At 28.7% G+C, this 15,391-nt stretch overlaps 1 protein-coding gene across 1 annotated transcript in view; it reads left to right on the top strand.

The window, feature by feature from the left end:
• The window catches only part of LOC118195162 (uncharacterized), an 85,029-nt gene that overhangs the window by 50,413 nt on the left and 19,225 nt on the right, over nt 1-15,391 (top strand). Inside the window, exons 4-6 of the mRNA XM_085819639.1 lie at nt 192-275; nt 9,544-9,686; nt 10,519-10,663. Coding sequence (XP_085675765.1) covers nt 192-275; nt 9,544-9,686; nt 10,519-10,663 — 372 coding nt within the window. The remainder of the gene's footprint in view (nt 1-191; nt 276-9,543; nt 9,687-10,518; nt 10,664-15,391) is intronic.

Here is a 15,391-nt window from a genome sequence, read left to right on the forward strand (position 1 = left end):
TTTACTTTTGGTTTACCTTCATAATATATGAAATACACCTCTTTGTATGCTAGATGTATGCTTTTTTTTAATTATTATTCTTAGTATTATGCAGTAATATGTATATTTAGAAGTGGTTTCCTTATTCTGTGTAACTTATTTTGTTGTTAATTTGTAGTGATGTATTAAGTATTTTTCATGTTTATCTGTAGCAAAAGATGTTAATGCAGAAAACAATGCACGGTCTGCTCTTGAGGAAGCATTAGATGCTCTGGTCACAGGTGATCCTATTGTGGGTAAGATATGTTTCACAATTAATATTCATAGTGTTTTTTCTGCTTCATGTAAAGCTATTTTTTTTTAATCTTTGTTTATATCTGAAAAGAATGCGAAATTCTGTGAAATTTAAATAGGGAAATATAATCTTAGCTGTATTGCTATTATCAGCCTATAAATTTTAAGTGATCACACCAATTAACTGTAAGAAAATATGTTTCATTTTTTTCAGTATCTTAATTTGCTGATGATGGAAATAAGTATGGTCACTTCTGATCTATTAATTTCATAAAAATCTGGATTCTTTTAACTATCATAAGTAGATTACAAATCTAAATGTTATGTTTTGAATTTGGAGCTCAAAGAATTAATATCAAAATCTTGTGTAATATAAAAATTTAATCCGGCAAATTTATTTTAAGAAAAAACCAAAATCTTTGTATATTACAACTATCTTTGTTACAAGTAATCAGTTAAATGGACCAAAAAGGTATTTAGCTTTCTGTTGTGATATTTAGCCATTGATTTTTTAGATTTTAAGTTTAGCATATCACAAAAGGGTCATAGGTGTTCTTGGATGATGAGAATTTTTTCAAATCTAATTTGGTGGAAATGATGTTTCATTGTTTATGTCCTTAGTGTGAATGCGCTATATAATTCTGAATATAAATGATTGATGTTGCCTTATCATTCTGAATATAAATATTGTTTGAAGGAAATTCTGAACAGAATTTCATTTCCATAAAAATATTATAATCACGATTTCCATACTAATGCAGTAGAACACCAGATCTCTGTACAACTTACAATCTGAGCTTGTAGAGGTTTTAGTTTTGTAAGAGACAGGTCATAAGTGAAAAATATTTAGATTTAGCCTAAAAATTGAAGACTAAAGAAAAATAATAGTATTAAAAAAAAAAAAAGGTTTTATAAAAGCAGTTGATTTTTTTTTTTTTTTTTTGATTTTGTAAGGAGAAATATATATTAATTATATTATAACTTTAGTTGCTAAGGTAGACATTTTTAAACTATGCTGTAACTTAATAGGTATTAAGTATATATATATATATTAATACATATATGTGTGTGTGTGTGTAAGATAAAAAAAAGCATAAATTAAAATTATAATTTAAACTAATGGTAAACTAATGGTAACCTTTAGTATTTATTCGGCGTGTTATTGTGTCTTAATAATGGTAACCCCTTTAATTCTTCCTCTTTATTCTAAAAATCGTAATAACGTCCCTGGATTGCATCAATTCTAGATCAATCCATCTTGCATTGCCCACGCAATGCTGATGACATGGGTAATTCAGAACCTAAACTCAAAATTTTGAGAACTAAAACCTTTCTGACCTAAACCAAAGCCTTCCTATTTGGCGATCTTCCATATTTGATAAATGCATACTGTAGCTTCACCTTCTGTGCTGCTTGGATACTATTTGTCTTAGCTCTCTTCTTATCGCAGTAGTATAAAAAATGTAAATGCTCTGAAAATAGAAATGATTATTAGAGTGCCAAGTAAATTGTAGCCACTAGTGTCAATTGAAATAAAAATGAATATTTAATATTACATGGCTTTCAAGTTTTCCTTAGTACTACAGATTCAACATTTCAGTATACTATGCAATCAGCATTCTTCAATATGCCATCTATGTGCTTCACCATCAGTATTTCTGGGTTTCTACATCTCGGTGTTCCTACATCAGTAGTTCGAAATTTGATTTATTACACACATGCACATACATAAAATAATGAGCCCTATCACTTAAGCAGCTTAGATTGAAAAAATGTATTAATTTTATAAAGTAAGGAATTTTTACTAGAAAAGATTGCACTATCTTGGAAATTGAAAAAACTGTTGTTAAAGAAAAATTTTTATAGCAAAGAAATAAAAGAATTAATCTTAAACGGAAAGAATCTTAAAAATAAGCTTTAAGTCTTAAATTGTTTTTAAAAAACATGAAACACAAACTGTAAATGAATTATTCGTTGTTAAATGTTCCAGTTAGACTCATCAGAGGGTAATTGTTAAAACAAAAATAATAAAGGAGTTTTGAATACGTTTCATCCTTTTTTGACTACTTGAGTGGACAAATTAAAAATAATATAAAAAATTTTTTTACAAAAACTAATCCCCATCTTCAAATTGTTAAAAATACTCCCCAATGTGAATTCAGATTTTGAAAGAAAATAAAAATTACAAAATAGTAAAAGATGCAAAATATAAAAAAAGTGAAATCAAAATTCTAGAGAAAAATCGCATCAAATTTACAGTAAAAATACAAAGTGCCAGAATATGTAGAAGACTTATTATGAAATCACTTATTTTTTAAAGAAACATTGTTTGCTTTATGTGCAGTTTGAAAGAATGTGAGAATTGCCTTCTTTGAAGGGGAAAAAATGTTAATTACTGTGTATTTGGCTAAAAATTTTATACGTTACCAATTTCTAAATATGAATTCTGGAATACATTCTAAATAACAACTAAAAGTGAAATGAAATACTTAAAATATGTTTCAAAACTTTCTTATTTTTCTTAAAACTGTGTTCATGAAAATATTGGATGCTGAAACTGGCACAAATTAACGTTTTATGAACTGAGAATGTGGGAGGAAGAAATGCAGTAGGTTTATCATAAATCTTAAGAATCATTTCACTTAAATGAAAAAGCAACCTTTAGTTAAAGATTGGTGTCCTTGTCATTGTACTTATATTGTAAAAAAATAAGCCAAACTAAGGTACTATGATGTATTATTAAGCAATTTGGCATAAAAAAGAAAACAGTTTATTCAGAAAAAGAGTATTTGAACCTGTAGAAAAATAGGGTTGCAAAAACGAATGTAGAAATTAGAGATATAATGGCTAAAAATGAATTTAAAATATCCTGGCAAAATTTACAGAAATTGAAAATAGTAAGATAAACAGTGCTGTCTGTGGTCCGGGAAAATCCCGGAATTCCGGCGATTTTGAACTTCGTCGTTCAAAAGGAAGTAGGAATAATAATGAGTTATTTATTTTGATCTGGGTAATTTTGTTTGCTTTGAAAGCAGAAAACGCAAGGTCAGTGTGTGTGGTGAAAACTTTTCCTTTCTTTCTCCAAAGGCAGTGATAATGCGTGAAAAGGGGGAAAAAATTCTTTTTTGTTCTTTCCTTATTTAGAGTTATGACTCATTCCCCCCGGTTCTTGGACATTCTCTTCTAGATTCTTTTCGGCAAGTAGGCACGGCAGATAAAAAACGGAGAGACTTCGTTCGACCAGATGCGCGATAACGGGACTCTGGGTTCAAAGGTCTTATCTCTCCTGGCGGGGCGTCAATAAGTAGAGAAGGGGGATTTTTCGTTGTATTAGCTATTTGTCATTGATCGCATCTCAACTTTTTTTTCTCCGCTGTGTAAAATTTTTGTTTCATTTATTGATGCACGTGTAAATTTTTCGTTTTGTTTATTGAAATATTTTTTTATTTATGTATGCAAGAGAATTTCACTATGAAATTTCTCGATAAAAATAGTGATATTATACAATTAGAAGAAGGTGTCCGGAATGCATTTAGGTGGAATTGGATTGAACGGAGAGATGGTAATGGGGATACCATCGGTACATGGTGCAAGAAAATAAATGTTGCTGGACAAGCATATTGTGTTTTTTGTAACTCACTGCTGAAGTATGGTGGGGAAGGATTCAAGGCTTTCACAAATTATTCTAAAACTGTGATGCACATAAAATATTCAAAGTGCATTAGACATTCAATGACTTTAAGTAATTATGCTAATTCAAAAAATACTGATGACTTACTGGAGACTGATGCTCGGCCATTGGATATAGTGACAAGAAAAGCATGCCAAGAGGTATTAACAACTTCGTTTATCGACGAGAATTCTCTTTCTTTCAATGTAGCTTCCAATTTAATTGAACTCTGCAAACAGTTGAGCCGCGATCAGACGGCACTAAACTCGTTGGAAATGTCCAGGACTACTGCATGTTATAAGATGAAATATGGGCTCGCAAAAACTATTAAGGAAAATATCATTAAAACTTTAAAGAAGACTCCATTTTCTCTAAATTTGGAAAGTACTAGCAATGCTCAAGAAAGTATACTGGCAATATTGGCAATATTGATGCAGTTTTATGACAACAATCAAAATGAAGTTGTAGTTCATCATTTTGCATCTCTAAAGATGGAATCTTGCAATACAGAATCTGTTTTTAAAGCAGTTGTTAATACTATTGAAGATAATAATATTCCATGGGCAAACTTAATTAGTGTATTAATGGACTCATGTAACAACATGCGTGGAAAAAAAAGGGTGTTGAAACCAGACTACGATCAAACAAAGCACCCCACTTATTAGATATTGATGGTGACACATGTCACACAGCTAATAACTGTGCAAAAAAATTTGCTTCATGTTTTGATAGATACTTAGAAGATTTGTTTGATGACATCTATTTTGATATGAAAAGCTGCAGTAAAAGAGAAAATTTTTTCAAAATCTGTGAATCCCTTGCCATTAAAAAGCTTAAGCCCTTGAAGAGACCAGACCATAGGTGGGTTTACATTTTATGTGTTTTAGAAAGAATCAAAGATCTGTGGGATGCTCTTATTGCATTTTATTTTCACTACTTGGATAAAACTGATAAAGGGGATTATTTTTCTTATGTTGAAACTGTATACAATAAAAGAAATATTTCTGCAGCTCAGAAAAAAATTGTTGAAGGGGTGTATTCTTGCTTGCATTCCCAACAACTCACAAAGGATGCTTTAACTCGAAAAAAAAGAATACTAAATGGGTTATTTGTTATGCAAAACAAAACTTTATTGCATATGGCATTATATTCAGCAGTATTACCAGAGTTCAACATATATATTAAATTATTTGAAACAAAAAAATCAATGCTTCATTCCAGTATTTATAAATTGATGGCAAAATTTTTCTCTTTTTTTTTTTTTTTTAATGAAGCCAGAAAATATAGAGTGCACATCTTATAATGATTTATTAAAGGTTGATGTCACAAATCCAGAATTCCATCTACCTAGCAAAGTAATATTTACTGGTGCAGAAGCTTCCACTCTCCTGAAGAAATTATCAAAAAATCATCCAATAGCAAAAGAATTCCAAATTTCTCTGATGAAAGCTTATACTAATGCAACACAGCATATGAAACAGAAATTACCCCTTAAAAATTCATATCTAATTAGTTTTACAGCATTAGATCCAGAGCTAAGAGGTAAAACCAGTATAATATTCGCTTTTGAAAAATTATCATCTTTTATGTCCCATATTTTTAGTGATAATGAAAAGTCAAAAGTAGAAGCTGAAATAAGGTTATACCAGAGTGATATTGATATCACCAAAGAAATGCTCTACACATCTGATGAAAGTGGAAATCAAGTCAAGTGTACAATTGATAAATATTGGTCTAAAGTTTTTAATTTAAAAGATGATTTCACAAATGATTATAAGTATCCTACATTGGCTAAATTGGTCAAAGCCTGCCTTAGCTGCTTCCATGGCCCATTCGTGGAAAGTGCATTCAACTTAGCATCAATATTGCCAGTATACTTTCTTGAGCATTGCTAGTACTTTCATCCAAATTTAGAGAAAATGGAGTCTTCTTTAAAGTTTTAATCATATTTTCCTTAATAGTTTTTGCGAGCCCATATTTCATCTTATAACATGCAGTAGTCCTGGACATTTCCAACGAGTTTAGTGCCGTCTGATCGCAGCACAACTGTTTGCAGAGTTCAATTAAATTGGAAGCTACATTGAAAGAAAGAGAATTCTCGTCGATAAACGAAGTTGTTAATACCTCTTGGCGTGCTTTTCTTGTCACTATATCCAATGTTGTTGTTAATGGATACGCTTGTCACTGACTATAGAACCTCTCTTAAGATTGATTCCTTAGATGCAGTGCAGACTATTAAATATGATTTAATGGCTTCTAAAGAAACCTCATATGGAAAATATGGCTAAAAGAATCCAATGACTGATCCAATTCACAAAGATCTCTTACTGAATATGAACAGAAGTTGGAAAAAATATCAAGAGGACTTAAAAACATGTATTTCAGATGAGTCACCTGTAAAAGTCTCTGAAAAACCTTCTAACCTTCTACATTAGCAGAAAAGCAAACTGCTTCTACCTCTGCATGTGCAGTTCTCGAGGAAATTTCTTCAACTGTAAATGAGGAAAATAAAAGTCAACCTTCCTGCAATTATGAAGTTCACCACAAAAGAAAGACAAGCCCACAAACATCAGAAAATAAAAAAAAAGCTGCAGAAATTAGATAATTTTTTTTAAAGAATTAATTCAGGTAATTTAAAGTATTTACATAAAATGTAGTAGTTTATATGTTTGAAAATTTATGGTTATTAATTTTGCAAAAAAAGTAATTCATTGAACTTTTATAATTAGGTCATTCAATACTTCGTAATTGTAATTTTTCATTTTTCTCCCCCCCCTTCTCGAAACTCCAAAATGTCGGTAGTAAGTTCGTAAAAGTTTCATGGGATTTTTTGGGGTCCCACAAACAGCCCTGGATAAAATAATACAGTCTTCACACAATTCAGCTTCATTGTGTCTGATGAAATAAATTTGTACTGAAACTGTTACATGAAAAAGGATTACAGTATTTACAAATGTCTGATTTTAATTACCATTCTGCTTTACTCTCCTGTCTAAATAATGGCAATCATATCATAATAGAAAAAGGAATTAAATTTGTTAATGCTTTGATTTTTAAGATTGATACAATATTTTAGAATTTGATTTTCCAGTAAAAGTAATATCTCTTCTTAAAAAATGAACTTCTATACAAATATTCTTGATCCTAAAAAGTTAATTGTAGGTTGTGTTTTTAATATTTTCATAGAAATGTTGGATTCCCTGTTAATTAATTTTATTGTGTTAAAATTGAAATCTCTTCTTTTGTAAGAAAGGATTGTATGCTTCTATTTTTCTAAATTTTCTATAACATGATGTACCTAAAAATATTAGTAAAGTAATTTTTGTCACCTTTTTAAGTGAGTTTTGGTAGTGAAATTCTTTAAAGAAAAGACATATGTTGCAACTCTTAGGAATACCATTTATTTGTTGAAATATAAATTCTCTAAACTGTATGAAGTTATGAAACAATGCACAACATAAAATTTTTCTATTGCTATAAATTCTCAAAATCATAACAGTTGGTATCTTTTACTTTATCATTAAGTTTGGAAAAATCATATCATTGTTGTTAATAATCCACTTGTAATGGATTATTTATAACATTCTTGAGTTCCGCTTCTCTCTACTTCCTGATTGGTAATATCGGTTTGTTGCTCTAAATTTTTTCTCACTTAGTTCTTGCTATTTTGATATGGCATTCTATTTTTGAAGGCAAACAGGTACAGGTCCCTCTTTGTCAGGGACAAAAAAATATGCAAGACTTTCAGAAAGTGAAAGTTTAGTGACTTTGGGCAAGGTGTTTGTTTAGCAACAGTTATGAAAGCAGTAATCATTTGAATATTGTACCTTGCTTCAATACTGAATGAGGAAATCTATCGTGTATAATATTCAAGTGTTGTTAAAAAAACAGCTAAAAACATGTACATGACACCACTTTCATCTGAGAAGCTATGTATTTTACAATTTTCAATCTAGGACACTCACAAGCTCATAATCTTTGATTAGGATTTTGTCTTTTCTTATTTTTTACAACAAAATATGCATTGTTTGTTAATGTTTCTAAAGAATGTTACAGTGTTAATAGTAGGGGATTGAATTTTCTTTTGTTATTATTTTGACTGTGATACGCTAAAGTAGATATTTTATTCAAGTTTTTTTAAAATTCTGTAGCACATCAAGTAGACATATTAAGTATTGTTAATTAAATATGTGTAGTATGCAACCTTAGCTCCAGCTCATTTGTGACATGTTGAAACTGAGTTTGCATCTTTCAACTGACCATTTCAGTTCTTCCATTTACATACATTCACCTTATTCTGAGAATAGGGTTTTGCTTTGTTGTAACAAGAAAAGTCTTAGTTAATTATTGGCTATTATCTAGAAATCATGTGATTTATAATGGCCATTTTTCATTCATAATGGCCTGCTAGATATTAGGCTTAAAGACTGAAGGGGGAAGCTGTAGCAAAACAGACACCACCAGATAATTATGCTCTAAGCACAGACATACTCAACCATATCTAGATCATGCATTATAATTTGATCCTCCTTAAGACTTTCTTGTTCTCCTCTTGATCCATAATTCAATGATTGTTTCATTTTCCCCATTCTTAATGATGTTGGTATTGATACATTTGATCTGTGACTATCAGTAGAACAATCCTGAAAGTCAAATGTTCCTTCTTCAATAAATAATCATATTATTGGCTTCTGTGTGTGAACTTACATGGAAATCATTTGTATCAAATATTAAGACTGCCTGTAAGTTTAATTTTCTATAACAGGCTTCTTTGATTTCTTAGCCATACTAGATCAGTATTTATGTTCAATACTTCCATGGAATTTCCTTTTTATGATTATACTGCCGCAACATAGTTAATAACTCTAATATAAGAAATTTACTGAAAATATATCTTGCAAACATCAATTATCCTTTTCTGGAATTATGAGGAAATTTCTTAAAATGATTGACCAAACATGTGGACTCCATTTACTAAGCCCCATTGAATAAACTTATTTCTTTTCTATTCGTGTATCTTAGTTGGAAAACATTATGTTAAAGTAGTCTCTTTCAAAGCATTGAACATATGTGACCATGCCTATATGGATAAGCCCAGCTGGACTTGAGGAGTGTCTTGTGTATTTAAGATAATTACCATGTATGTGTAAGGACATTAACTACAGTTGTATGGGGTTTACTTGAAGCAACCAGGCAACTATAAGGTAATTTATCATATTTAAATTAATGTGAAAGAACCTTTCATGATTTTGATTTAACAAAAAAGAATGAAGTTTAATTTACAAATAGTGTTTAAAAAGGATAGATAATTATATGACAAATATAGCTTATGTCCATGGGAGGAAGCTAAAATTTTCAGACAGAGTTAGAGAGAACAGTGATTTAAAAATTTATTTTGTACTTAATTAAATTTGCTTAAATTTGATACCTGCATTATTCTTATCAAAAACTAAACAGCAATTTAAAAATTTTAAATGTATGTTTGCATATTATGTAAGTAGTGATAAAAGTATTCTTGTAAATAAATTTGTATGGAATATAAAATCCTGAACTCATATTTTAAAAACTACAAATGAATTTTCAAAATTTTTTCTTTCCAGGATTAGATTACATAATTGAGCACAAACAGGATGTCTTCATAGATGGTACTTTTCCTTTTCAATGTAAACTGTGCAATTCTTCAATATCAAGATCTCTTATTATAGATCATATAATAGGAGCTAAACACAGAATGAGATATTTGGTATGCTTTCAAATTATTATTTCTTTTCTTAGTTTCTTTTTATGCCGTACATGTAAGGGCATATAAAATGCTGTCATTTGAAAAATTTATTTGCAAAAATAATATTTTACCATATGTAATAATTCTGCTACATAGTTTTGAGTGAAGCAGCTACAGCTAATTATGAGTTAATTATCTTTCAGAACTTTCTGGTTGACCTAATATATACCAGTGTGTAAAATATTGAATTTTCATCCAGAAAATTCAGTGATAATTTAATTTCAGTGCACTTATAGCTTTGATTCAAAAAATATTTCTTTTTTTGTTTTTAAGTTCCTGCAGTTTGTAATTAATAAATAAACTTCTATTATGATTTTGTATTTAATTCTTAAAGCTGTTAATAAATTAAAGATTTTTAGACTTTATAATGCAATTGCAGTTTATTGAGGAAATAATTTTCTTTTTTGTTCTTGATATTTTGAACCATAATTCATAAATACATTTTAACTTGTAAATTATTGAAATAAATAATTAAAAGCTACTTACTGATGCATGGAATTATATTTTAATGTTTTATGTCATTTTTAAATCTGTAAAAGAGTTTCTTTAATTAAAAATTCTGATCCCTATTCTTTAGGGCCTTATTTTTTTCTAGAGATATAAATTATATCTTGAAACTGAAATATACTTGCTTTTGTTACATTTCTTGTAAACCTTCCTAAATATGTTGTTATATTGTTTTACTCCAAATTTTGCTTGTTATATGCCAAGTTTTAAATTTTAGATCACATTGCCCAAATTTTGTATCAAATATTATTTTTATGGAATAATGAATAAACTTTTTTTTTAACAGAAAGCAACAGATTTATCTTTATATAATTATATTATGTCCTTAAATCTGGACAAAGATTTGAAAGAAAAGGAAATTTCTGAAGCAGCTGCAAAAATGGAGAAAAAACATGGACGAGGCTATGTTTTAGTGGATTGCACCATTAAAAGTAATTATGTTTCCCTTTTTAAACAAAAAACAATGCTTTTTAAACTTTTATTTCAAAATTAATTCGTATTCATTTGGAACTGTAACGTTTTACAACTGGGTATAAAATTAAATGTATTGCATTAAAAAAATAAATAAATAAATAAATAAATAAATAAATACAAGATTTTGAAATAGAAAGATAGCCGGAATTTTGTTAAAGAAATTGATTGTTATTTCATTAATTGCTGTCAAATTCATAAATACATATGCTAGCAAATTCATAAATCTTTGATTATTTTAACTGTCTATATTTTTTTAGGTTTTACTCAGTCTTAGATTTGTTAGGTTTAGGTGTTTACTGTGTTTTTGTTCATTAACCATATTCTTTTTAGCATACATAATTCACCGTCTGAAGTATTTATAAAAATGATGCACAGTTAACTGCTTTTTCATCAAATTTTGAATATGTAATATGCATTATGCAAATTTTATATTAACTTTCTCTGTATACAAAAGTTACAGAACAGTATAAATAGCTTGAAGTGTCTGCAAATTGAGAATGGATTAGTGATAAAAGTTAAGACTTGAAATATTTAAAAGATTAATATTATAATAAAATTAGAAGTAACTTAAATAAAACTTTGTAGGGTCTGTGACACATTTTTGGGGGAGGTGGCAAACCATGCTAGTTCTTAAGGCATTGGTAATGTATTCAGAGATGAAGGAAATAATTAGGGAGGGGGGAGTGTTTTTGCAATATCCCATCCACCATGAAATTACTGCTGAGCAGTGCAATTTAGTACATATTGTGGATAACTGCGATGTAACAACACACTCATGTGCTTTTGTTTGATGATACCCTGATTCTTGATAAGCCACCTTTTGTTTTTATGAACAAGGATATAAATTAACTGATGTTGCAGCATATTTCTCTTTTGGGGGGGAGGTAGGGAAAAAGAGAGATTAGAATTTGGGATATGCCTTCTACAGAATGGCAAGCAGTAGATTATTTTCAAATTGTGCAAACAGAAACGTGTGTGTCTGTATTAATGGACTTGATATAGTCAGCTGAATATGGCTGACAAAACAATAACAAATTAGAACAATTACCTGTGGGAAATTTGTACTCATAGCATTTATAAAGAGACCTTTCAGTAAAACTGGAAGGCCTTACCAACACCGTGTTGAAGAATCAAGGTCAGTGATGTCACGATCGGAAGATGAATGCCAAGCAGCAGAAGTGTCTCCTACAAGCTTAAATTAATACTGCAGCGATGAATCTATAATTTGCTTGTCTTTATAATGTTCTCACTTTTTAAATTAAGATTCTGCCTTGCATCCAGAGCCTAATTTTAAATTTGAGTTTCTGAAACTGTATGAAAAATTGTTCAGAAATCATGAACTGTAATGTATAGTAATTCAACCCCCCCGGTAATTAAGTGTAGGAGTAATTAAAATATAAAAATAAGTGCTGAATAATAATAAATTTATTGTAATTAATGATAACTATGTACATTCTTTAATTTTCATTATTTTATTCATTTCCATTATGACATATATTTTTTATTCATTTATTTTGGGAAAAGCAATAAAAGAATTTTATCATGAAAACATAAAATGAAACATTAAAAATTTTTAATTCTGTAAATATGTTAAAAAGTTTATTCAAAATTTGGATTTTTAACTGAAGATATTTTAAGGAGTTCCAGAAATTTGTAAAACTATCACTTCAACTGCAAAACGAAACAAATTGAAACCCACACTACAAAGAATTCGTACACGCACAATGAAAAAATAAAATTTTATGTTGGATATAAGCACAAGACATGAAACACGTTCAGAATTACATAAAGATTTTATTTTTTATCATCTCACTTATGCAAATAAATTTATCTTATATTGATTTTAGAATTTCAATAATTTCAACAGACTGGTCCATTAAACATGAAATTAACAATATCTGTCCTTCAACAAGTTTTATATTTCGTGAAATTTTCAGCAAAAATTTATATGTGGAACATGTATTATTATGTATTCATAACAAATGTTTGTATCTATGTATCACATGAAATTCATAGTTTTATTACTTAGTTACTTGAAGCTTGTTAATCCTTCTTGTTTGATTTTTTTTTTTTTTTTTTTTTTTAAATTTGCTGGTTTCATTTTGGAAAAGTTAATCTGTAAAAGAATTTGGTACGTTTACTAATGACCTAGAGTAGAATATTAAACTACAGTCAAACAGTTGAAAACCATCACTGACTGTTAGATATCAGTTATTGTTACAATATAGTTAAAAAATTTTAAAGAAAGAAAATTCATCTGAATATGAATCATTCTTTTTAAAAGCATAATTAGAGATTGTTCAGCCACTTTTAATCTTTACTTTTCAGAATTGTTCCATCATTTAGACATATGTTTATGAGTGCATTATGCTGAAGATATTAAAAAATTGTTTGGATTTGTTCAAATATTTTGCAAAAAATAAATTGTTGCAAAAGAAATGATGCAATAAGAAAGGACCCGAAGAAGTGGAAACTTTTAGTGCTTAAAAACGTGAGCATGTTGTTGGCAGTTGTTGGTTACATAATACTATCTTTGGTAAACTGGTTTAAATTGATTTAAACACATTATTATAATGGATATAAATTTAATGTTTTATTATATTTGATATATTTCTTTCTTTGTTCATTTTTGTTTCTTGAAAATTTGTTTTATTTGTTGATTAGTTTTAAATTCATTAAAAGATTTTATTTCTTGCGAAAGTTTTCTTTTTTTTTTCTTTTTTTACTTCCTTGTACAAAGTAAAAAGGAAGTATTGTAAACGCGAAAAGTTTCAGGCAGCATATTTCAATGAAAATATCCATTTTGACCGCTATCGAATGCAATTTAACGATGTTTTTGCATGATATCTGTACGTAAGAACCGAATAAAATACTCTTTTTCTTCAAAAAAACTATAAAACTGTTTTAAAATTAATTCTGAAGAGAATTTTTCGTGGCGTCTGTATGAACGTATGTACGTACGTATCTCGCATAACTCAAAAACGAGTAGCCTCAGAACGTTGAAATTTTGTATATAGGACTGCTATAACATGTAGATGTGCACCTCGTATTTTGGTTGCAATCGGTCGCACCAAACGTATATAAATATATTTATATATATATCCACTCTGTTACCCGGCTCAGTAATCTCAGTTTCTTTACTCTTATATGTTGGTAAATTGTACATTTTTTGCTTTAAAAATGATTGAATTATGTTGTTTATATTTTCCGGTTAAGGATTTTATGCCTTTAGTAAATCTGTGTGCAATATTTTTAGAATTATCAGCAATTTTAAAGTTGTTTAATTGCAGCTAAGCCTTTTTTAATGGCGGCCATTGATGTTTACATTTGAAAGAGGAGACTAGTGGATTTGTTGCCAATCTAGAGAAACTTAGCTTCCCAACAACAAAGATAATGCATTCATTTATTATTGCCAATTAAATCATGCTTGATTCTTTCTGGAATTTTTTCGAAGAAATAAGTGTTTGAGATTTACTTCGTAATTTTTAATATAGATATTTTGAGTTTTTATGTATTTTTGCCTTCTCGCGAAGTGAGAACTGAATTAATTAAATGAGAAATACTCAATCGTCTGTGAAAAACTGTTTCTTTTTTTAGTTTTGTTTGCTTAATTTCTTTTATACATCATTCTAGCTTTATTATAGTATTTGAATAGAACATGTGGCAACGATTAGATAATTCTTTTCTTTAAATGATATAAATTTTGTGCATTGTGAGTTATAATATGAAGGAAATATATAAGTCAACTGTTATATAATTATTGGATTATATAACAGTTAACTTAGTTTCCATTATATAATTATTATATAAGTTAACTGTTATATAATTATTAATACTGTTAAGTAAATCTAGCGCCAGAGTGTCGCTATGGTAAACAAATACTAGAGTGAATTTTAAAGAATGCATTTATTCTATTGTGGTTTATGCGCTATCGGCTAAGTAGATTTAGTTCAATCCAATAAGTTTAAATGAAATGCAAGAAAAAGTGCATATAATTTAATATTCCAATACAAGGAAGTCATGTGGTGTACACATCAGATTTTTTCTTATAGTGATCATGTTGTATGGATTGTCTATAAGAAATAATAATGTCTATAAGACAAGATTGTCTGTCTATAAGAAATAATACCTATGCATTTGTAAATATCTTTAAAGTTATGATACCTGCATCATTTACATATATTGCAGATATTTTTAAAGTATTTACTATAATAAGCATATTCAGGGACAATATGTGCCAGAAAAGGTATTATTCAGTAATTTCACCTTTTGATGAATTGATTAAAATATCTTATCAGAATAGATATGGATTTTAGGTTTTATTTTTTTTTACATATCTCTCGAACTAAATTCATTTCTTTTCGTATATTTCTGGAATAACGTTTTTTTTTTGGGGGGGGGGGTTAATTTTTATTTCATCTTGTTAAATTTGGATAATTTTTAAATTATTTTATTTGATGCAAACAATAATTTTGAAAATATTTAATTTTTTTTGTAATTACTGACAAAAAAATTATTTGTTATTTTTTTAATAAACTATTACTTATTATTTTTATAAAGTATAATGGTGTATTAATTTTTAAGCACTGAAAGATGTTATAATTTTTGTTTCCAAAAACTGGAGCAGTGGTTTCTTCCCTTATGAAAAAAACCTCAAGGCCTTTTAAACTAGAATATCAGGTTTG

The sequence above is a fragment of the Stegodyphus dumicola genome, chromosome 6 (genome assembly GCF_044657685.1).
Source record: "Stegodyphus dumicola isolate Sdum_Otavi_A_Nest chromosome 6, ASM4465768v1".
NCBI classification, from domain to species: Eukaryota; Metazoa; Arthropoda; class Arachnida; order Araneae; family Eresidae; genus Stegodyphus; species Stegodyphus dumicola.